This window comes from Lutra lutra, chromosome X (assembly GCF_902655055.1).
Source record: "Lutra lutra chromosome X, mLutLut1.2, whole genome shotgun sequence".
Taxonomy (NCBI): Eukaryota; Metazoa; Chordata; class Mammalia; order Carnivora; family Mustelidae; genus Lutra; species Lutra lutra.
In genome coordinates, this window is record NC_062296.1 from 53,333,306 (window position 1) to 53,356,115 (window position 22,810).

Genomic DNA, 22,810 nt, shown 5'->3' on the forward strand with positions numbered 1-22,810 from the left:
AAATTGTTTTCCATCCCCTTACCTGAAATCTGGAGGTGTGTTTGGGTCTAAAATGAGTTTCTTGTAGGCAGCATATTGATGGGTTTTGGTTTTTTATCCATTCTGATACCCTGTGTCTTTTGATTGGGGGCATTTAGCCCATTTACATTCAGGGTAACTATTGAGAGATATGAATTTAGTGCCATTGTATTGCCTGTAAGGTGACTATTACTGTATATTGTCTCTGTTCCTTTCTGGTCTACTACTTTTAGGGTGCCTCTTTGCTTAGAGGACCCCTTCCAATATTTCCTGTAGAGCTGGTTTGGTGTTTGCAAATTCTTTCAGTTTTTGTTTGTCCTGGAAGCTTTTTATCTCTCCCTCTGTTTTCAATGATAGCCTAGCTGGATATAGTATTCTTGGGTGCATGTTTTTCTCATTTAGTGCTCTGAATGTATCATACCAGTTCTTTCTGGCCTGCCAGGTCTCTGTGGATAAGTCTTCTTCTTAATATTTTAAATAATTTATTAATTAATTTAATATCTTCTTAATATTTTTACCATTGTATGTTACAGACTTCTTTTCCCGGGCTGCTTTCAGTATTTTCTCTTTGTCACTAAGACTTGTAAATTTTACTATTAGATGATGGGGTGTAGACCTATTCTTACTGATTTTGAGGGGGGTTCTCTACACCTCCTGGATTTTGATGCTTGTTCCCTTTGCCGTATTAGGGAAATTCTCTCCAATAATTCTCTCCAATATACTTTCTGCTCCCCTCTCTCTTTCTTCTTCTGGAATCCCAATTATTCTAATATTTTTTCTTCTTATGGTATCACTTATCTCTCAAATTCTCCCCTCGTTGTCCAGTAGTTGTTTGTCTCTCTTTTGCTCAGCTTCTTTATTTTATTCTCTATCATTTGGTCTTCTATATCACGAATTCTCTCTTTTGCCTCATTTGCCTCATTTATCCAAGCAGTAAGAGCCTCCATATTTTATTGCACCTCATTAATAGCTTTTTTTTTATTTCAACTTGGTTAGATTTTAGTTCTTTTATTTCTCCAGAATGGGCTTTTATTTCTCCCGAGAGGGTTTCTCTAATATCTTCCATGCCTTTTTTGAGCCCGGCTAGAACCTTGAGAATGGTCATTCTGAAGTCTAGATCTGACATATTACCCATGTCTGTATTGATTAGGTCCCTAGCCTTCGGTATTGCCTCTTGTTCTTTTTTTTTTTTTTTTTTTTTTGTGGTGAGTTTTTCTGCCTTGTCATTTTGTCCAGATAAGAATATATGAAGGAGAAAATAACGTACTAAGAGGGTGGCAAAGACCCCAGGAAAATGTGCTTTAACCAAATCAGAAGAGACCCCGAATTGTGCGGGGGGGGGGGGGGGGAGAAAAAGGGAAAAAAGAAGTTCAGAAAAAAAAAATTTTAAAAAGAAAACAAATTAAAAATATAAAAAAAAATATTTTAGACTGGTGCCTAGAACAGGGTCACCCACTTAATTTGGGGAGTATTTTGGTCTCTTAGAAGAAACTACCTCCCAAAATTTTAAAGATTGAAAAACGTATGTAAAGGTAAACACAATGAAGGGATGGAATATGACTATAAAGATGAAAAAAATTTTTTTTTAATTTCTAAAAAAAGGAGTTGATAGGGTAAGTTGGTTGGGAGAACAAAGAAAAAGAAGGTGGAGAGAATTTGCTCAGGCTGGAGACTAGAAGAAGCCCAGTCCTAGATTTAGGGTGTATTTTGATCTATTAGAAGAAGTTGTACCCCAATTTTTTTAGAAGAAAAATCCCTATGTGTATACAAAAAATAAAGTTAGATACAATGAAGGATAAAATCTGACTATAATAATGAAGGTTCAAAAAAGATTTTTTTAAAGTGAAAGATATTGTTAAGATAAACTAGTTAAAAAATGTTAAAAGAGGAAAGGGTAATAGTTTAAAAAAATTTAGTAGAAGAAAAAAATAAAACTAAAAAAATTAATTAACTTTGCAAGACTAAAGCATCATGGGGAGAAAGCCATGAATTCCATGCTTTGTTTTCTCCTCCTCTGGAATTCCTCTGTTCTCCTTGGTAAGTGAACTTGATCTTGGCTGAATTTCTTGTTGATCTTCTGGGGGAGGGGCCTGTTGTAGTGATTCTCAAGTGCCTTTGCCCAAGGCAGAATTGCACCGCCTTTACCAGGCCTCGCTAAGTAATCCGTTCAGGTTCGCTTTTGGGAGCTTTTGTTCCCTGAATGCTTTCCTTTCCGTAGAGTTCCAGAGGACAGGAATGAAAATGGTGGCCTCCCAATCCCTGGCCTGGAGGAGCCAAGATCTCTGGCCCCCACTCCTCAGTGTGCCCTCAGAGAAAAATGCTCAATCACTCCTGTCTTCCCGGCCTCCAGCTGTGCTCCAAGCTCACCCAGCCTGCGACCAAGCATCTCTGTCTCTGGCACACAGCTCCGCCTGGAGTCTCCAAACCCCGCAGATCCCTGAGCTCTTCCAGGGGGGTTCTCCCTGGATCTTGTGGGGACCCCACTCACAGAGCAGTGACTTTTGCCATGGATTACGGTTGAAGGTGACCCCGAGCTGAGAGCTCACTCCTCGGCTCTGTCTCTGTAGCCTGCTTCCCTGTTCTAATACCTGCAAGCTCTGGAACACTCAGACACCCCCGATCCTTCTGTGACCCCACAGGACCTAAAACCATGCTCTCCCCTCATGGGCTTCACCCTGGTTTAGCCTCTGGAGCGATGTCCCTCAGTGGAACAGACTTTCAAATGTTCTGATTTTGTGCTCCGTTGCTCTGCCGCTTGCCAGGAGCTGGCCCCTCTCCCTGCAGTCTATCTTCCCGTTGCTTTGGATTCACTTCTCCGGTGGACCTACCTTTCAGAAAGTTTTTCTGTCTCTAGAATTATTGCTCTTCTTCTCTTCAATCTCTTGTTGGATTTGTAGGTGTTTGGAATGGTTTCATAAGCTATCTAGCTCATCTCTTGCTACCTGATGTCATCTCAGCCTGCTACTTCTCCGCCATCTTGACTCCTCCCCCTCAGCAAACATTTTTTGCACATCCATTCTGCCATGCATCATGCTAGAGTTAGAGAAATGTGAAAAAATGCAAATTAACATTAACAAGTATAAACCAAGCCAACTAAAAATCTCACATCCTTAGGAAATTAAATGTTCTCTTCTCTGTGAGGCCTTCTCTGATTCTCCCGGGTGAATTTAGTCACTCTTTCCTAAGAGCACCCAAAACAACCTGTTCAACTTGTAAAGTCACATCCCTCTCATTGTATTTGTCTTTCAGTGAGCCTGCCTGTTTCCCACACTTGACTTCTTTAGGAGCTCCTTTAGGTCAGTTTTTCTTTCATAGTAGTCAGGATATGACTGGTACAATTTGCCTTTGGAGGATTTTTGTGGAGGTTTTTTGGTTTGGCGCTTTTTTTTTCCATGACCTGGTTGATGCATTCAGTCAGTGCCCTAATAAATATTTACCGATACCTACTCTATGCCATGTACTATGTTATATAGTATATAATAAATATGAATAAGAAGACAATAGACAAGGCCAAACGGACAAGGTCCTAGATCTCATGAGATCTCACATGGCCACTTGAAAGAAATATGTTTTCTTTGTACAAAATCAACCAAGCATTTGAACCTTATTTATTGTATTGCTCAAATCTTCTGTGATTTTAAATGTATTTCAGGCGCATTTTACATATTGAAGCTTAATGGTAGTATGCTAAAGTCTCCCACTATAATTGCATTTCTGTTCATTTTCTTCTATTTTTGCTTCACATTTTGCCAACAAAATCAGATGGAAAGATTAAAAATAAAAGAATGGGCAAAGGTAAATCAATGAAGTATAAATCAAAAGAAAGAAATGGTATTAGTAAATAAAATAGTTCCCAAGGCAAAAAAAAAAAAAAACACTGACAAAGGAAAGTATTTTATATTGAGAGAAGATAAAAGCTTTGAATTGTGCACTGTATAATATAGCATCAAAAAGTGTAAAATAGGGGTGCTTGCATGGTTCAATCAGCTAAGCATCTGCCTTAGGCTCAAGTCATGATCCCAGGGTCCTGGGATCAAGGCCCATGCTGGGCTCCCTGCTTAGCAGGGAGTGTGCTTCTCCCTCTTCCTCTGCTCCTCCCTGACCTTGTGCTCACTCTTTCTCATAAATGAATAAAATCTTTTTTTTAAAGATTAGATTATAAGCTATAAATACATTTTCTAAAGGGAGAATGTGTGGATAGGGAAGATGGTAGAAATTGTTCTTTATTTGTGGCCCAGGAGGATACCTCCTGGAAAGCCCAGTCATTTAGAACTTTGTTTGTAAAGAAGCAACAGAACTTGTCTGCATGTCCTGTAGTCCCAGAAATACCCTTGAGTTCAGGGAAATGACAGTTGGGCTTGAAGAAAGAGTAGTGGCAGGAGGACTATTTGTGCTGTTGTGATCGTTCTGGGTGAGGAAACAGCAGGTTAGAGATTCAAAAGCGGGGTGCCTGGCTGCAGAGCCCAGGCTCTTTCCAGGGCACCATACTGCCTCCTAGTAGTAGTAATGGGATCAGAGTCCCCAGGAATTCATTCCATGTGCCACTCAGAAGAGACCAGCCTTTGCTTTAAATGCCAGCTTTCTCACACAGCTCCAATAAATGTGAATCATCATTGTCTTGTAGGTCTTCAGGAAGCTATGGACAAAGACATAGATGTATTTTTTTTTTCATCTTTCTCTTCCTCTTTCTGCATTTTCTGTGCTTAGAACATTAAAACATACTCAGTTCATGAAGTATATGACTCAGGTCAAATACTCATCAATGAGTACTTACTGCTTTTAATTAGTGAATTTCCTGTCTTGGGGAATGGCCCCATCATCTAGCCATCTGCCCAAGCCAGAATTCTATGAATCTTAGACTCCTCTTTTTTTCTTTACCCCCTTTCCATAACATGCGTGACCAAATCCTATGGATTTATCTCCTTAGTAGCTCTTGTGTTTGTCCCCTGGTCCTCTCCATCCCTGGGCCAGTGCTTTTGTTCATAACTCTTTGGCCACAGGTTGCTATAGTTGCCTCCCAACTGGTACCCATGCCTCTTGTCTCTTGCCCTATGAGCCATTCACTATCACTGTCCTGCTGATAATCCTTAAGTGTCTTCTTACATTTTCAGAACCAAGGTCCAAATTCCTTAATTCTGTTTTTTGAGACACTTCATGATCCCGCCTTTTTTTTTTTTTTAGTTTTATTGAGAAAAAATTGATACACATCACTGTATAAGTTTAAGGAGTACAAGCATGATGGTTTCATTTACATGTATTGTGAAATGATTACCACAATAGGTTTAGTTCACATCCATCATCTCCTATAGATACAAAGAAAAAGAAAAAATTCCTCTTGCTGATGAGAGTTCTTAGGAGCTACTGTCTTAACTTTCCTATATACCACACAGCAGTGTTAGCTATAGTCATCATGTACCTTATCTCTAGTACTCATTTATCTTATAACTGGAAGTTTATACCTTCTGACCACCTTCCCTCAACCTGTCCTTCCCCCAGCATCCCCTCACCTTTGGTAACCACAACTCTGATCTTTTTTTCTAGGAGTTCAGTATTTTTAAGATTTCACATATAAGTGAAATCATACACTATTTGTCTTTCTCTGTCTGACTTATTTCACTTAGCATAATACCTTCAAGTTTCCTCCATATTATTGCTAATGGTAGGATTTCTTCATTTTTTATGGTTGAATAATATTCTGTTATATTTGCATATATTACCACAACTACTTTATCCACTCATCCATCAGTGGTCACCTAGGTAATTTCCATGTCTTGGCTATTATAAATAATGCTGCAGTGAACATGGAGGTTGCATATTTCTTTTTGAGTTAGAATTTTCATTTCTTCTGGACATATTCCCAGAGGTGGGATTGCTCAGTTATATGGTAGTTCTATTCTTAATTATTTGAGGAACCTCCATTCTGGTTTCCATAGTCTGGCCTACTTTCTTTTTTTTTTTTTTAAAGATTTTATTTATTTACTTGACAGACAGAGATCACAAGCAGGCAGAGAGGCAGGCAGAGAGAGAGAGAGGAGGAAGCAGGCTCCCCGCTGAGCAGAGAGCCTGATGCGGGGCTCGATCTCAGGACCCTGAGATCATGACCTGAGCCAAAGGCAGAGGCTTTAACCCACTGAGCCACCCAGGTGCCCCGTCTGGCCTACTTTCTAATCCTGCCTTCTGTCACTGCAAAGCTGCTAAGCTCCAGCATTATGGAACCTGCTGTATCATCCTGAACTCCACAACTCTGTGCCTTCACGTGTACTATTTGCTCAACCTAGGACATCCTTTCTCCCCCTTTTGTTTTACTTATTTCCACAGGCCCTTTGAAACCCAGCTCCTACTGACTTTTTTTCAGGATGCCCTCTCTCACTTTTCCAGCCTTGCTGTCTTCTGTGCTCGTGTAGCACCCTGGGCATTCTTCTATCTTGGTACTTAACACTCTCCTGTCATTGTTGATGAATGTGCCTATCTCCTCTACCACCCAGACTGCAAGCAACCAGAGGCAGAGATGCTTTTACTTTATTCTTTTGGAATTGCCAGAACCTAGCCTGGAGTCTGGTCCATGATAGGTTCTTAGCTTAGTAAAAATGTTTATGAAATGAATAAATGAGCTTTTGTGGCTCAATAATGATGCTTTTATTTTCTAGGTACATGGTTCAGTGGCCTGGTGGCCGAATCCTGCATCGCCATGAGCTTGACACTTTCCTTGCTCAGGCAGTATCTACCCAGCTTTATGAACCCGATCAGCTTCAAGAACTCAAGGTGATTTGATCTTCCCTCACTTAAATTCTTTCTTCTATGAGCTCACAGCTTTCCTTTTGGTGTTTCCTCATCAGCTTCAGGTGTTCTTTTTTGTCTTTAATTTTTAAATTTTTTCATAATTTGACAGGCCAAAAAAAGGTATCTCAAGGTGGTGTCTTTTTAAAGTTTTAAAGTTGATGTCTTTTGGGGGGGGGAGGGTAATGAGTGTCTTTCAAACTCTCCTGGAATGACATGGATCGAAGCTACTAGTGAACTCAGATGTCTGTAATTAAAAGCCAACATGTTCAAAAATAACTAGAATAATCAACACAATGGGGACAAGAGTAAATGTCACCAATAACAATAAGTTTTTAATAGTAGTTTTTCCTCTGTGGTGGTTTCAGATTGAGAAACTGGATGCCCGAGGGATCCAGCTTGCTGCCCTCTTCATGAGTGGGGTCGACACAGCTCTGTTTGCTAATGATGCCTGTGGCCAGCCAGTCCCATGGGAGCACTGCTGCCCCTGGATTTACTTCGATGGCAAGCTGTTCCAGAGCAAGTTAATTAAAGCGGGCCGAGAGCGAGTATCCTTGGTTGAGCTCTGCGATGGCCAGGTACCAGCAAGTTGGGCAGCTGCTAAGGGCCATCTCTGATCTGCCATGGGGATAAATTGGCAGAGGGTGGAAGGGAGCACAGACATTAGAGGGGGAGGTAGGAAAAGTGGGAGAATGTATCTGCCATTAACCGCACTTGGTCAAGGATCAGCCCAAAGGCCCAGAGTCTGATATGTACATGCTCTAAAATCGTATGTTGGAAAGTATTTTTTATGAACTTCAAATTTTCATAATATTTTCTTACTGAATATTTCTTGCCCATGGAATACTCAGATACACTATATGCCTTTCCTGAAATTCTTAGAATTTCATTTCCCTTATTTGCAAAATACAAAAAAAAAAACCTGTTACATACTTTTGCAAGTGATGATATCTTTTTTTAAATTTTTATTTATTTTTAAATTTCTTTTCAGTGTCCCAGAACTCATTGTTTATGCACCACACCCAGTGCTCCATGCAATACGTGCCCTCCATAATACGCACCACCAGGCTCACCCAACCTCCCAACCCCAACTCCTCCAAAACCCTCAGATTGTTTTTCAGAGTCAACAGTCTCTCATGGTTCATCTCCCCCTCCAATTTCCCCCAACTCCCTCTTTTATAAAGGAACTATGTTTGGAACTAGAAGAGGGTGGTAAAGTAGATGACAGAGTAGAAGCAGGGGATTTTTTACAGTGAAACCTTAGGAAAGATGAGGAAAGGCACCCTTACTTTATCTGTTTGGGTGGAATGAGCTGAGGGACTAGAACAGGAGTCGTCAAACTACCTCAAAATGCAAAACTTGGAATTTTTATTCCAGTCAAGTTTTACTGGAACACAGCCACATTCATTCATTTATGTATTGTCTACAACTGCTTTCCCCCAACAATAGCAGAGTTGAATAGTTGTGACAGAGACAGTTTGGCCTGCAGATCCTATCTGGCCCTTTTCAGAACTGGTTTGCTGACCTCTGGCCTAGAGGCATGGACTAATCCTAGACAGAGGTCATGGTCTCTGATCCTGGGTATGGAGGAAAAGGTTAAAAAGCTTGGCCTATGTCAGGTTTTATTCTCTCTCGTTCATCTAATTCTGTTATCTCCCCCTTAAAAAATAACCTGGCGTATTTCTGGTTGTGTGGTAGACCATCGGTAAATACTTATGGTATATTTGTCTTCCTTAACCTAGTCACTGTGCCTCAACAAGCCCTTGGTCAGAGCTAATAGGATCATTTGGTGTCATGTAAAAAGTGCCAGGCAGGTTTTCCTGCGTATGGCTCCTTGAGCCATTTAGCCCAGGCCTCAGTTCTCTTAATGGCAATGGATTCGTGAAACTCTAACTAGAATGCCCAGTACATAGAAGTTAAAAAATGGCAGCTTTGGGGGTGCCTATGTGGCACAGTTGGTTTAATCTGACTCTTAGCTTTGGTTCAGGTCGTGATCTCAGGGTTGTGAGATCAAGCCCTCATCCAGCTCCGCGCTCAGTGTGGAGTTGGCGTGGGTTTCTCTCTGTCTCCCTCTGCCCCTCCCCACCACCCCATCTCTCTCTAAAATAAATAAATAAATCTTTTTAAAAAATGGTGGTTGCTATTATTAATTCTGTTCTTCCTTTGAAGGCTGACCTGGCAACCAAAGTGGAAAAGATGAGACAGAGTATCCTTGAAGGAGTCAACATGAACCATCCACCACCTTCTGCTCTACTTCCATCACCTACTTTTGTGCCTCCCATGGTGCCCTCTCTCTACCCTGTTTCACTTTATTCCCGAGCCATGGGCTCAGTGCCACCTCCCCCTCAAGGACGGAGCCGGGGATTTGCGGGTCAGTACCTAAAAATGAGGTATTTGTCATCCTCAGTCTGTTTCATAGTAGTCTATCCAGTAATTATTGCCAGATACTGAATCAGCAGTTTTTTTATATATGTATTATCTAATTTACCTTCTGTGCTGTGCTGTGTAGTTTGAAGAGGAGTTTATTGACAGGGGTGTGGCCTAGATATAGCCTGAGAAGTCCACTGACTTCCCAGACCATGCTCCATAAAGGTAGTTGGTCCCTGAGGATTTGACTGTCACCAACTAAACTCACAAAGTAACTGATGTAGAAACCAGGAGGTACTTTATTACTTCCGAGAACTATATCTCAAGTGAACTGGATCACCATAGTTGCCGGTTAGCTCACTCATTCTCCATAGGCAGATGTACATAGGAGCTTCCAGAAAGACCAAATGGGAGGTAAGAGTAAATGACCAGGGGCACCTGGCTGGCTCAGTGGGTTAAAGCCTCTGCCTTTGGCTCAGGTCATGATCTCAGGGACCTGGGATCAAGCCCCACATCGGGCTCTCCACTTGGCGGGGAGCCTGCTTCCCTTCCTCTCTCTCTGCCTGCCTCTCTGCCTACTTGTGATCTCGGTCTGTCAGATGAATAAATTAAAAAAAAAATCTTTAAAAAAAAAAAAGAGTAAATGACCAGTGTCCACAGACAACCATACCTGATGTACCCATTTTCGCTCTGGGGGTAGATGACACATTTCCAGAAGCACAGAGAGAAATAAATTATAGTCCATGCCCACCAGGGGATTGCAGTTTAGTGGGGAAAACAAATACACACACATATACCCAGACATACCTAAGTATAAATTATGGTGACACCTGAGCTGTCGCTTAGTGATGAATAGACAGTCATGCTTAGGTAGCTCAGATAGTGAGCCTAATAATTCAAACAACCTTGGCAAAACACAATATTTTAATAGGGACATTTTGACATGAAATATCAAGGTTCTGTGATCGGGTGGGAGTGTCATTGCTGTGGTTGGAAATGTTTGTTGTCTATTGCTCATCATTTAAAAAAAATAAAGCTCGAAGTTTAAGTTTGTCTTCAATTTAGGCTCATAAATTTCAGTATGCATATTTAGTTCAAGGCTCTACTTAGATGAGCAGTGTGAATGTCTGCTCTGTTCAATCAGCTAATGAACAAGTGTTATAAACCAGGGAGCTGGCCATTCATTCATTCCATTCCTTGAAACTGACTTTAGAGATCCTTGCTCTCATTTTTTGTGCATTGATTTTATTGTGTCTCAGAAGACAGCCTTAATTAAGGTTAAGTTCTCAGGAGGTCCTTTACATTGTCCCAGCTCCCAGTGATGCCTGGTCTCCAGTTACTGGTGGTTCATGAGGAGCCTCTTGCCTCCTGAAAGGCCACAATAAGATCCCCCAAATGCAAGTCTTTCTAGCCTTCTTAGGACTAGCTAGTACCCTAGTTCCTTAGACTCCCACTATCATATGAATGAAGCGCTCTTTACTGCTGACCTGCTAAGTGAGCGAAGGGTTATTAACATTCATGTTTTTTCCATAAACTAAAATTAAAATTATTCTGTGAAGGCTTCCTTTTGTGCCAGATTACAAAGCTCTGTTGTGCTGGTGAGCTCATATGTATATACAGCGTTGGAATTTCTGTTTTAAGGAGATATGCTATCTTGTCTTAAATTAGTTCTGGTTTTCAGCTGTTGCTATTCTTGCTTATTAATTATAAATTGCTTTCAGTTTCGTTTCATTATTTTCCATTTAGTTTGGTTGTTTGGCTAAGCCTCCACTGTCGTGGTATGTATTTGAATCAAAAGTGGTTTGGGTTCACTTTATATTAAGTAACTAGAATTTGAATAAAACTTAAAAGAAAAAGAAAAATCATTTGACCCAAATGAATAAACAAACAAAAATCAGAATCAGACCCTTAATTAGAGAACAAACTGATGGTTGCCACAGGGGAGGGAGGTGGGGGGCTAGGCAGAATGGGTGAAAGGGAGTGGGAGGTACAGGCTTCCAATTATGGAATGAATAAGTCACAGGATGAAAAGCACAGTGTATCTAGTCAATGGTATTGTAATAGCATTGTATGCCAACAGATGGTAGCTGCCCTTGCGGTGAGCAGAGCGTGACTCCGTAGTTGACAAATCCCTGTGTTGTACACCTGAAACTAATGCAACATTGTGTGTCAACTAAACTTTAATAAAGAAAAAAAAAGGAAAATAAAAGTGGTTTTGGCATATAATTTTCTAATAACTAGATTTTAGGACATTCATTCTTTCAACAAATATTGCATGCCTACTCTGTGCCAGTCAGGCTCTGTAGCTGAAAAATGTGTCGTCCACATCCAGCTTGCCAAAGTGGATGTCCTACAGATCTTCAACCCCCGTCCCTAAATTCACTTCCACCATGAACCTTTGTTGTTATCACAGAGTCTTTTTTTTTAAAAGATTTTATTTATCTATCTTTGAGAAAGAGACAGCGAGAGAGGGAACACAAGCAGGAGGAATGGGAGAGGCAGAAGGAGAAGCAGACTCCCCACTGAGCAGGGAGCCCAATGCAGGGCTCGACCCCAGGACCCTGGGATCATGACCTGAGCCAAAGGCAGACACTTAACCAACTGAGCCACCCAGGTGTCCCTAGAGTCTTTATCATAGAGAAATGGAAATAAGCAGAGTAGGGGGCACTGTAAGATTTTTTTGTTCCACCTCTTATCCTACCTTGCATTTAGCATTCATTACTGCCCTTCTTCCTGTCTTTACAGGTCTCCATCCAATCCCACCCCAAGGAGGAAAACTGGAGATTGCTGGGATGGTTGTGGGCCAGTGGGCTGGTAGTAGGTCCTCCAGGGGCCGAGGCTCTTTTGGCATGCAAGTTGTTTCTGTCGGTGGGCCAGGAAAAGGGTATGTATTCCAGTAGGTTGATATGAGCTAATGTCAATCAAGGTGCCATTGGGAAAATGCCCAACTACTGAATACTTCTATTAAGGTAAGAGGCATTAACTAACTTTCCATTTTTAAAGCCAGTTTTCATTTTAGTTCAGCAAACATACACTATATTCCCGGCCTCAATGAAAAAGTTTTTGTCCTAGAGGAGGACATGGGACACAGAACGATTTAGTATAATATAGAAATAAGAGAGATAAAGGTTTACAGTGGTAACACAGAGGAAGGGCACCTAACTTAAGGGAGTCAAACTTCCTAGAGGAGGTGAGTAGGTAACTAAGTGAAAATGTGGGTATGGACTCTGTGTGTTCCTCAGGATCACTTTTTCCCCTCACTTTCTACAGGCATGGAAAAGAACAGACTGGTAGAGGATCCAAAGGACATAAAAAAGGAAACAAACAAGTAAGCCCTGTTTTCCGATTATCTAGCTTCTGTTTGATACCTCTTGTCTTTTCACCTAACTTGCAAAAGATCAGATCAGGCATGGAAAACTGTGTTTTCGGGGCTTCTCCCAGCATTTGAGTTCATTCTTTTGCTCTAGTGAGGGTCTAGGGAGGGTTAGCCTGCCCAGGCTGTTCACACAATGTTGCAAAGTGTCATTCTTTCCTCTGAATGAGACCACAGGACAGAAACCAGGTCCTGTGTCCTGAACACCTGTACCTACCATAGTATGTGCTACATGCAGCCACAAAAGGGCCAGAGTGAAGTTAACAGTGGGATTTCCAGCTACTTGGGCTTTCTGAATAGAGATGCTTAGAAAATTGGACTTCGGCCTTTGCTGAATATGAGAAGGAAGGAGATGTTGCCATTTTGTTTATTCTTAATGGCTCAAAATGGTCTTAAACTTTCCTCTAAGGTACACCTTGGATTCTGTCAGTTTCCACTGGTCTTCATTAGACATACCCCTCTCCCCAGACATGAAGAACCTAATCTTTATTGAACCAGAATCTTGTACTGGACTCAGCCTGCTGGGCTCCTCCTAGTATAGCAGCTATCATTTCTTTCTTCCTTCCTTTTTCTTTCTTTCTTTTCTTTCATTTATTTAGAGAGTGCTCATAAGCAGGGTGGGGGTGAGGCCAAGGGAGAGGAGAGGGAGAGAGAGATTCTTAAGCAGGTTCCATGTCCAACGCGGAGCCCATTGCAGGGCTCGACTTCACAACCCTGAGATCATGACCTAAGCTGAAATCAAGAGTCAGACACTTAACTGACTGAGCCACGCAGGCGCCCTAGGAGCTATTGTTTCTTGAATGCCCCCTTTCTACCAAGTCCTCTACTAGACATTTTACATGCAGTTTCTAATCCTCCCAAGGGTCACTGATGAGACCATATTGCAAAGCAGCTTTGACATAGGTTCTCAGTCCTGAATTAGCTCTCCTGTATACAGCCAGCCCTCACTGCATCCAGTTAATCCCCATTGTCTAATGCTTTCTCAAAGATACGTATTTGCTTTAATGTTATTTTGAGCTAAAAATGGAACTAGAATGGCAAGTCCTTCACACAACTCAGAGAGCAAGAACTTTGAGATTTTTCTAGAGCTTCTCAACTTTTTCCAGAAGCTGTTCAGTAAGATATAAGGGATTATACCTAGAAGGAAAACTGGTCACTCAGATAGGCTCCCATAAAGTAATACAGCCTTGATTAACTAACCATGATTCAGGGTCTGATCATTAGGTATACAGTCTGAAAAACCTGATTTTTTTTTTTTTTTGGTACAGTAAGAGTAGATCTCTCTCTCTCTCTCTCAGGGGTTGACTCACATTAACTAAGATCACAGAAATAGCTATGTGGATATGACTGAAAGAGTGGCACTGGGGAGAAGGGAGGGAGTGAAAGATACTGAAAGATCTGTGAAAGATCTTATGAAAGGTATGAATTTACAGCACTTTATCTCAATCAAGTACTTTCTGCAGTAAGTATTGTGATATATTGTACAGTTACTCTTTTCTGGTCACTCTTATAAAAACTTGTGAGGTATTTATTTATTTATTTATTTATTTAAGATTTTATTTATTTATCCGACAGAGAGAAATCACAAGTAGGCAGAGAGGCAGGCAGAGAGAGAGGAGGAAGCAGGCTCCCCGCTGAGCAGAGAGCCCGACGTGGGGCTCGATCCCAGGACCCTGAGATCATGACCTGAGCCGAAGGCAGCAGCTTAACCCACTGAGCCACCCAGGAGCCCCTTGTGAGGTGTTTATTATTCTCCATTTGAAACTGAGGCTCAGAGGGATGAAACATCTTGCCCCAAATTATCCATCAAGTCAATATCAGTGTTGCCCTTCCAGCCTGAGCTGATTCCAAAGCCTGTTGCTGTCCTGATTCCCCTGCAGTATAACAACTCTGATTGGTAGAGACAAGATTCAGACTTAGGTCTGGCTGACCCTAGTGCATATGCTCTTAGCCATTTCTACCAGAGCTTGCTTTCTTTAAGTGTAAGCTGCAAGGGAATCCATGGTATCGGAAGTTTGCTAGGAGACTTGGAATCAAACAATAGTATTAGCTAGAATTTATTGAGTTTGTACAGTGTGCCAGGCACAACATGTTCTAAGTGCTTTACATAGAGTGTCTCATTGAATCCTTATAGGAATTTAGAAAACAGATACTATTATTATATTTTACAGTTGAAGAAACTAAGGGAAAAAGTAGGGATGGTAGATGATCTTAAGTTTCTCTTTGTGAAGATTACTGGGGATACTGTTACCTAATCCAGAGGTAGCCTGGCCAAGGAAATTCTCATGTTAACTTTGTTTTTAACTGAGGCATGGTTCCTGCACAGAGGTGCTGCTGATGGCCATGATGACTCTCCTTTTTCTATTCAGTCACCCTTTCTTCAAAGTATGAGATCATTGTTCCAGCTTATTTAATCTGCTTACATTATAGTCCTGTGTTCTTTATTTTTCTCAAGTCTTTTAAAATTTTTTTAGTGATCTCTGCACCCAACATGGGGCTTGGATTCACAACCCCAAAATCAAGAGTCACATGCTCCACCAACTGAGCCAGTCCTGTCCTCTTGAGATCATTCTTAGGCCACTGGAGTATTGTATATTTTCAGATTCTTAAGTCACTTATTGGTAATGTTTTGATATCTTTGTTAACTCCCTCAGGTGGCTAATTCCATCCATTGTGCAGATTTTTACTTGTTTCATCTTTTTTCCAGGTTCTTGAACAACATTTTATAGTAGTGCCCATGTTGTACAGGTTTTGGAGCCAAAGGATCTCACTTTGAATCTGGCTCTGCCACTTACTAGTTCTGTGACCTTATACAAGTTACTTAACTTCTCTGTGGCCTAGTTTCCTCATCTGTAAAATGGAGAAATTGGCATCTACCTCACAGAGTTATTATGAGCACCACATGAGATGATAGATATAAAGAGGTTTTCACAGAGCCTGTAACATGGGAGGTACTCAGTAAAAATTTATAATTGACCACAGATTCAACAGGTATTAGGTTTCCATTACATTGAATTGAATTTTAAGTAAATAAATACATAAATCTTTATAAAAATTTTAAAAAAAAGATTTGCATTATGTATTGTATCTTAATGGAAAGAATGAGGTCTTTGGAGTCAAATAGACTTGAATGCAAGTCTAGGCATTCCATTGACCTTGGGCAAATCATTTTATTTTTCTGAGCCTCATTTGTCTTATCCATAAATTGGACAAGAGAGTACCTGGCATGCCCAACAACTTAGCAATCGGAAGCTGTTATTTTCCTAAATAAATTCCTCATGGAGAGACAGCCCTGCATTGCAAGCTAACGCAGTTCATGTCTTTAGCATTATAATAGCAGTCACGTCCCAGGAATTATCAGAAAAATAGGTTTTTAGTTAGGAAAGATTCTGTGGAGTGGTACACAGAGATCTTCTGGTTTTCCTTTCCTTTCATTTACATGTCCAGTTCTCAGCATTGGACAGGACAGTATTGTGCAGCAGCTAAAGGGAACAGACTTTAGAGGCTGACCCACCTGGCATGGAATCCTGGCCCCACTGCTTTCTATCTGAGTGTCCTTGAGCGAGTTACTTTGGTCTTTCTCAGCCTCAGCTTCCTCATCTGTAAATGGGGCATCATATCTACCATTTAGGGTTCCTACTAGTATTAGAAAAAGATATCGTAAAGCTTTATAAATGACAGCTGTGTCATTATTGCGTGGTTGTCATGGCCATTGAGTTTCAGTTAAATCCATCTTTTGTCACCCTAAGTTCTCAGGACAGTCATTGGGATGTACAATTAGGTGGTAGCAAGCTTTGAAGAACTGAAGCAGCTTCTGGAGGCTAGCTTAGGAACATGTTTGGGAAGCGTCAGCCAGTGTGGGTAATTACCAATTCCACTGACTCTCTCCGTCTTTGACAGGGCACTTCTTTTTTTTTTTCCCCCATGGGGGAATTATTTTATTTTCTTGGATGTTAACCTTAAATACTTTTATATCAGCAGACATTTTTATTATCTCTAATATTGTCAAATGTCAGGTGTGTCAGGTATCAAAGGCAATCTCTTGGGCTCTGCTGCCTTGACAACAAATCATGGTCTTGGGAGTCCTTGCGGAGCTGAATGCTTGGCTTCCGAGAATTTTTTTTTATAATTTTTTAAATTTTTTTATTAACATGTAATATATTATTAGCCCCAGGGATACAGGTCTGTGAATCACCAGGTTTATACTTCACAGCACTCATCATAGCACATACCTTCCCCAATGTCCATAACCCAACCACCTTCTCCCTATCCCCCTCCCCCGGCAACCCTCAGTTTGTTTTGTGAGATTAAGAGTCTCTTACGGTTTGACAGGGCACTTCTGATGGAGTTTCTAAATCCCTGGAGCCTCATCAGGGTCGGTCCCACTCACAGGTAAATGGAAACAGTGGCACATCAATCAAAGAAGAGAAGAGTGATCATCACCTTCCAGCTTCATCCCAGTGTGCCTTACCCAGAGACAACAACATGTGTAATAATGGTAACCGCTACTTCCCTGCGAAGAATGGGGAGAAGAGCCGCTTGCGAGAGCAAAAGCTAGGAACTGTGGCACAGCAGAAGGAAGGGTAATGAGCAGAAGATGGCTTCAGCAGATCAGGAAGAGCGGAAAACCTATACTTTTCTGATTGTAGGCCCAAGTTAGAGGAGGACATGAATGCTTACCCTAGATTTACCCAGGATTTTATTGGAATGTCCTATTGTATTCATCTTTTTCCATTCCCTGTCTTTTTCTGGACCTCCAGACTTAGTGGTCGGCTTCTGGGAAAGCTCTGGCCAGAGATGAATGGCCGCAGCACTAGCTCCTATTCTCAAATCGAATATGAAGTGCCAATATTCTCTTTGCCTCCCCTGGGAGTGTAGTAAGGCGGTGTCTGTCAGAAATCTGGTGTCATCATGTAAGGCCCTATAGAAAAGTTCCAGCTTTGGTTTTCTGAGTCTTCGTCACATTACTCATTTACAAAACCCATGGATGGTAGGGGTAGGGACTGCCATCTGTGGCCTCCTAACTTGTATTTTCCTCTGTGAAGTAGTGGGATCTTGGTATATAATCCATACCCTCCTCTCACTCTTTCTCCCCATCCACCTAACCCAGGATTTTGTACCACCGCCTCTAACTCTGGCCTGACAATCAGATAGGTAAATGTTTTCAGGGAAGTGAAATAGTATTGGTTATTTTATTTTATTTTATTTTTTATTTTATTTTATACACTTAAAAAAAAAACTACCAATGGCCTTTGTACTGGGGGATTCTAGTGAGTCGGAAAAGTACTGGGCAGATTTTTCCTGCCTCTGAACTAATGCATTGTTTGTAAAATAGAAGATGTGGTGCAGTTCACCCACTCCCTGCTGCCCACACCCTAAAAGGGTGGGAATCAATGTATTAAAACTGAGTACGAAAGGGAACTGAAAAGACAGTGCATGCGTGTGTGTGTGTGTGTGTGTGTGTGTGTGTGTGTATGGGTGTGTGGGTGGATGTATATATGAATGTGTGTATCTATATGCATACACATACCCTTTATATAAAAGAGACAGATCTATTTATCTATACATATTTTATATATATAAATATATGTGTGTGTGTACACACATGCACACATACATTACATACATGGTGATGTCTCAGAGGATTTACTGAATTTCCCAGAAATGCTTCCACTGCTAGGGAGTGGTGGGTTTCAAAAGACCACACTTAAAAATCCTTACTGAGTCACGGCCCATCAATTACGAGAAGGTGGGCTTCTCTAAAGCAGACAAAAAGTACTTTCCAGAGATTGCCTGCTCAGAACAACAAACAGTTGGGTTGTCACAAGTTTAATCTTGAACAGAGCCCTCACATCCCATAGAGTGAGTGCAGGGAGGTTGGAATGGCTTTGGGGAAGATTTGAGCCTTTCCTTCGGCCAGAATAGCCACGTTCAGAGAGAGAAAGGGGATGGGAGGTGATTACCAGGGCTTGCAGCCAATTTGGAGGAAACCTCATCTGGAACTCCTGGGTCAAACTGGCCTCAGGCTAGAATTGATTGCCATGAATCCTTGAAGGAGAGAGGACTAGTATTGGAAAGATGGGTAGGGAAGTGTGAGGAAATCGACACTTTGATTTTACATGCCTAGATTGTTTTATTTGTTCATTGATGTTTTGACTACTGGATCTTTTCATTTGCTTTGCAAGGAAGACTTCAGAGGACTCTGGCCCAGGCCTTTAGGGGCATTCTGGAAAGCTCCCAGCCCTTGAAGAGGCCAGAATCTGTCCAGGACAAAAAAAGTTGTTCTTCCTTGTGGAAGATACTCTTGAGACAACCTTGCATTTCCAGTTTCCCTCCTCAGCAGCTTTGGTATGAGGGAAGGGAACATGGCTTACAACAGATTAGCATTGTGTCTTCATTCAGGAACTGAGGCTTCCAGCCTTACACATCTCCTTTTGGGCTTTGTGATATTCTTGCCCAAGAAGTACCATTTCTACAGGAATTCAACTGACTAGACTTCTAGCAGGGTTTCTCTCTCTTTTTGAAAAACCCCATGCACGTTAACCCACAGTAGGTCCTTGGTGATTTTTTTCCAGACAACCACAAGGCTGTTTGCTCACTGCCCACTTATAATGAGTGCATCATAAGAGACCGGAAACAGTCTCAGACTGTTTAATCCTAGTCTGGCCCAGTTTAAAAGAACCCACAGCTTGTAGGGGGAGGGAGCCCTAGAATTCCTCTCCCCCTGCCCAGATACTTCTTACATAAACCAAAGCAAGATGATAAGAGTGCACACCTAGCAAGATATATCCAGGAACAAAGTGTACAGAGACCTCCTCTTTGGAATTTGCTCCCTTAATTTGGGCCCTCCTCTTCTCATGGACCTGCCCAGCCTTTCACAAAAATCTTGAAGGGTAGGATGATTGTGTCCAGCAAAATCGGAATTTGGTAATGAGCTTAGGTGGCTTGGAAGTTTCTGGAGCCACAGATGGAGGAATCCTCAAAGCTCTAAAAATGACTAGAATTACTGAGCTGAGTTAAATTAAGTATGTAGGCACCATTTTCTAATAGGAAGTACTTGGAGTTCTTTGGAAAGGTATTTTCTTCGGTTGCTGTTTCTGTGCATCTTGAATCTATTTGACATAATCAAGTGACAGTATTGTTAAATCTCACAGCCTTAAGAAAATTTCTTATTTTGTAGGCATTCACTGTGAGAAGTAAAATTGCTGCTTTGACAGGGATGATTTCAGTTTGCCAAAAGGCTTGCTTCTCTCCCTTACACACCTCTGCTTTCTCCTAGCCTGGCCCAGGGTAAAGTAAGTGGCTTGCTTCCAACCTTGATTTTTATTTGGACTTCAGGGTTTGGAAGGTTATAAGAAAGAACCAAAAAGGGCCACATGCCTGAATTTAAATTTTCTGCCAAAATACGCAGCTTAAAAGCCAGAAAAGCTCAGGTTCATTACTGAAAGATGAACTTTTTCTTATCTGAGGACAAATTGGGGAAAGTGGGTCTGTTCTTTGCTGCGAGTACCACTTGAAGAGACTGTCATCCTCTAATTGAGGTTCCATTTCTTACTATGATGTGTGTGGCTTCTCTTGAACAAAGTCATACAGGTACCCCCAGAAATGACCCCTTGACCTTGTAGGGCCACAGGCAAAAGCACCCTGGTTGTATATAGCCACTGATTCCCAAGGACCTGCAGTTCTTGATTTCTGCTGGTATGTCTTGGGGTCAGCCTATAACTCCCATCCTTATTCAGTGGCCCAACAAACTTTTGCTCACTTGCATCATTTTCATTCTGAGCCAGGAGGACTTTGGGTAGACTTTAAAGCCCAAGAAATGGCACTGGCACTGCCAGTGACATTTGATTTTAGTCTCCATCTTGATTTTCTGGCATTATTGATTGGCCAAGTCACATTAGCTTCTTTTGATCACAGAGGAAAAACAGCCAGACAAGGCATTAGGGAGGGTGGTTAAGGCGGAGGGGGGGTGGGGGGAGGAATGCTTACGTAGGGTAGGGAGAATGTGGAAGTAACTGTTTGGTTATAGTGATCCAGTCCGTTGGAACCTTGGCTCATGTGGGCATGTCAGTGATACCCTTTCAGTCTCTAAGACCCCCCTCTCCTTTGAAATGACAATACAAGTAGACCACAGTTTAAAGTAGCTAGTAGACTTCTACTAAGGTTTAATCGTTATACTTGTTCACTTCCTGTTGCATATTTCCTAAATATGCTTGGGGTTTGGGGGCAGGGGGTAAGTTTTCACTGTTCCATGGTATGTCACCCTATATTTTTCTCCCTCTCGTGACTTTGGCATCTTTAATTTGACTTTCTATTCTCTTTCCCTTGGCTTTATTGCAGTAGTCTGCTGGGGCAGGTAGAGCTCAGTGCACTTATTCCCTTATTATTGCTGATTACCTTCAATATTGTCAAAGGTTGTTTTGATGTTCTCAGAAGATAACTTCATTTTTTTTCTTTCTTTTTTTTTTTTTTTTTTTTTTTACAAAATCATCTTTTCCAAGTTAAAAGCAAAATAAAATACCCCCTGTGCTACGGTGCCCATTTCAGCTTTTGACATTGCCGTTGTACTTTTATAGCTCTTTTTGTCTGTGTTGGTAGTAACTAATGACTAGTGAATTTTCATGTAAATGAAGCAAATTAAATATTTCAGATTAATCTCTCATAACCCTGCCAAATCTGATAATTTCATATTAGTTACTTCCCCCCAAGACACTTCCCCTCCTTTTATTTTATTCTATTCTCTTCTATTTTTAGAATAACATACTAGGTTAAAGAAACTTTAACTGCAAGCAGTCAATGATTTTTAGTGCTCCCTGATAAATGATGTTATTGACAAAGTAAATTCTTTCATTGTTTTTTCCTGTGTTAATATCTCTTCTCCTGTGCTCTTGACAGTGTGTTTAGTGGATGGATAATACGTATTTCTCTTTCCCACTCCCAGATTCCAAATTCCCTGCCTTTTTGGCCCACCTCACCACAAAAGCTCCATAGTTTATTAATGTAAGTTTGAATGGATGCTTCTTAGGGGAAACTGCAGGAATTTCTGGAAGTGTTTCAGAAAGGAATGAAAATGTCTCAGGAGTTGTTCTGTGATGGAAATTGGTCTGTTGTTCTGTTAATGCTGATGGAAAGAAACTTACAGTGCTTAATAAAAGTATATTCTTTTAGTAAAAAAATGTGAAATAATTTTGGGTGTGTGAAGTTTAATTTCTTCTCCATTCCTGGATCCCTTTCTGCAAGTGGGGGTTATCTCAATTCAGAAAATGTTGCACAGAGATTTAGGAGCCTGTTTGTAGGTGAATATCAGGGCAAGAGAAACACGACAAGAATCATCAAAAGGAAGGGTATATTTAGCTTCCTACTGAACTTTTTTATGTGGATATTCTAAAGGCACTTTTGACTTGACATTTCCCAGACTGAACCTGTCTTCTTTTCTGAAGCCTCCTCCTCTCCGTGAGCACCACCACCTTCCACTCAGTAGTCGAAATCACAAACCAACCTGGGAGTTCTCCTAGACTCAGGGCTTTCCCTCATTTCTGAAATCCAGCTCGTGACAAGATCTGTTGATAATACTCAGCCAGCTTTCTGTTTCTCATATCTGTCTCCTTTTTGTCTGAGCTGCTGTGGTTTAGCTCAGGCCTCTTCATGTCTCACCTGGATTATTGTAGTTGCTCCCCTGTCTTAGGCCTAACTGGGAAATTATAAGCAACATTTCATGTTTAAGCATGATGTACCTTTGCCCAATGAAAGGGCCAGTAGCTTTTTTTTTTTTTCAGGTTCTTAAAGAAGGCTATGACTCAAGAGACATTAAGAACCACTGCTTTAATCCACTATATATATCAGCTTCCAGAGTAATCTCTCCTAACATGCTGTACCCCCAATTTCATGGTCCCTTCATAATCAGGCCCCTGACCACTTCCCTAGCCTCATTTCCTACAACCCTAACCCACTTCAGCAACACTAAAGTGTATCCCATACAGCTCTTAATACCCGTTTCTTCTCATTTGCTTATACCATTGCCTAGAATGCCTCTCTCCCTTTGTCTCTGGTGCATTCTCAACTTGACCCCCCCAAGATTCAGCTCATAGCTTTGTGATTCTTTTCTTGATCCCTGACTAGGGATCCCTGTACAGACTCTTCACGCCCAGTCCTATAGCACTTTCCTGCATCTCTGCCCCTCAGTTAAACTGGATCATCTCTGTCTTCTTGGCACCTACCACTCAGCATGCACCTAACAAATCAAGGACAGCTAAGCCACCTTTGAAAATATTCCCT

The 22,810-nt window shown here is 41.3% G+C and overlaps 1 protein-coding gene across 3 annotated transcripts in view; it reads left to right on the top strand.

Annotated features, from left to right (window-relative positions):
• Positions 1-21,711, top strand: part of FAM120C (family with sequence similarity 120C) — a 132,202-nt gene extending 110,491 nt beyond the window's left edge. Inside the window, exons 11-16 of one of the 3 annotated variants that reach the window (XM_047716930.1) lie at positions 6,666-6,780; positions 7,164-7,373; positions 8,965-9,166; positions 11,908-12,046; positions 12,433-12,490; positions 16,868-21,711. In XM_047716930.1, the coding sequence (XP_047572886.1) occupies positions 6,666-6,780; positions 7,164-7,373; positions 8,965-9,166; positions 11,908-12,046; positions 12,433-12,490; positions 16,868-17,122 (979 nt within the window). In that variant the 3' untranslated portion in view covers positions 17,123-21,711. The remainder of the gene's footprint in view (positions 1-6,665; positions 6,781-7,163; positions 7,374-8,964; positions 9,167-11,907; positions 12,047-12,432; positions 12,491-16,867) is intronic. The other 2 variants (XM_047716932.1, XM_047716933.1) reach the window with 2 other exon arrangements.
• The last annotated feature ends 1,099 nt before the right edge of the window (positions 21,712-22,810 follow it).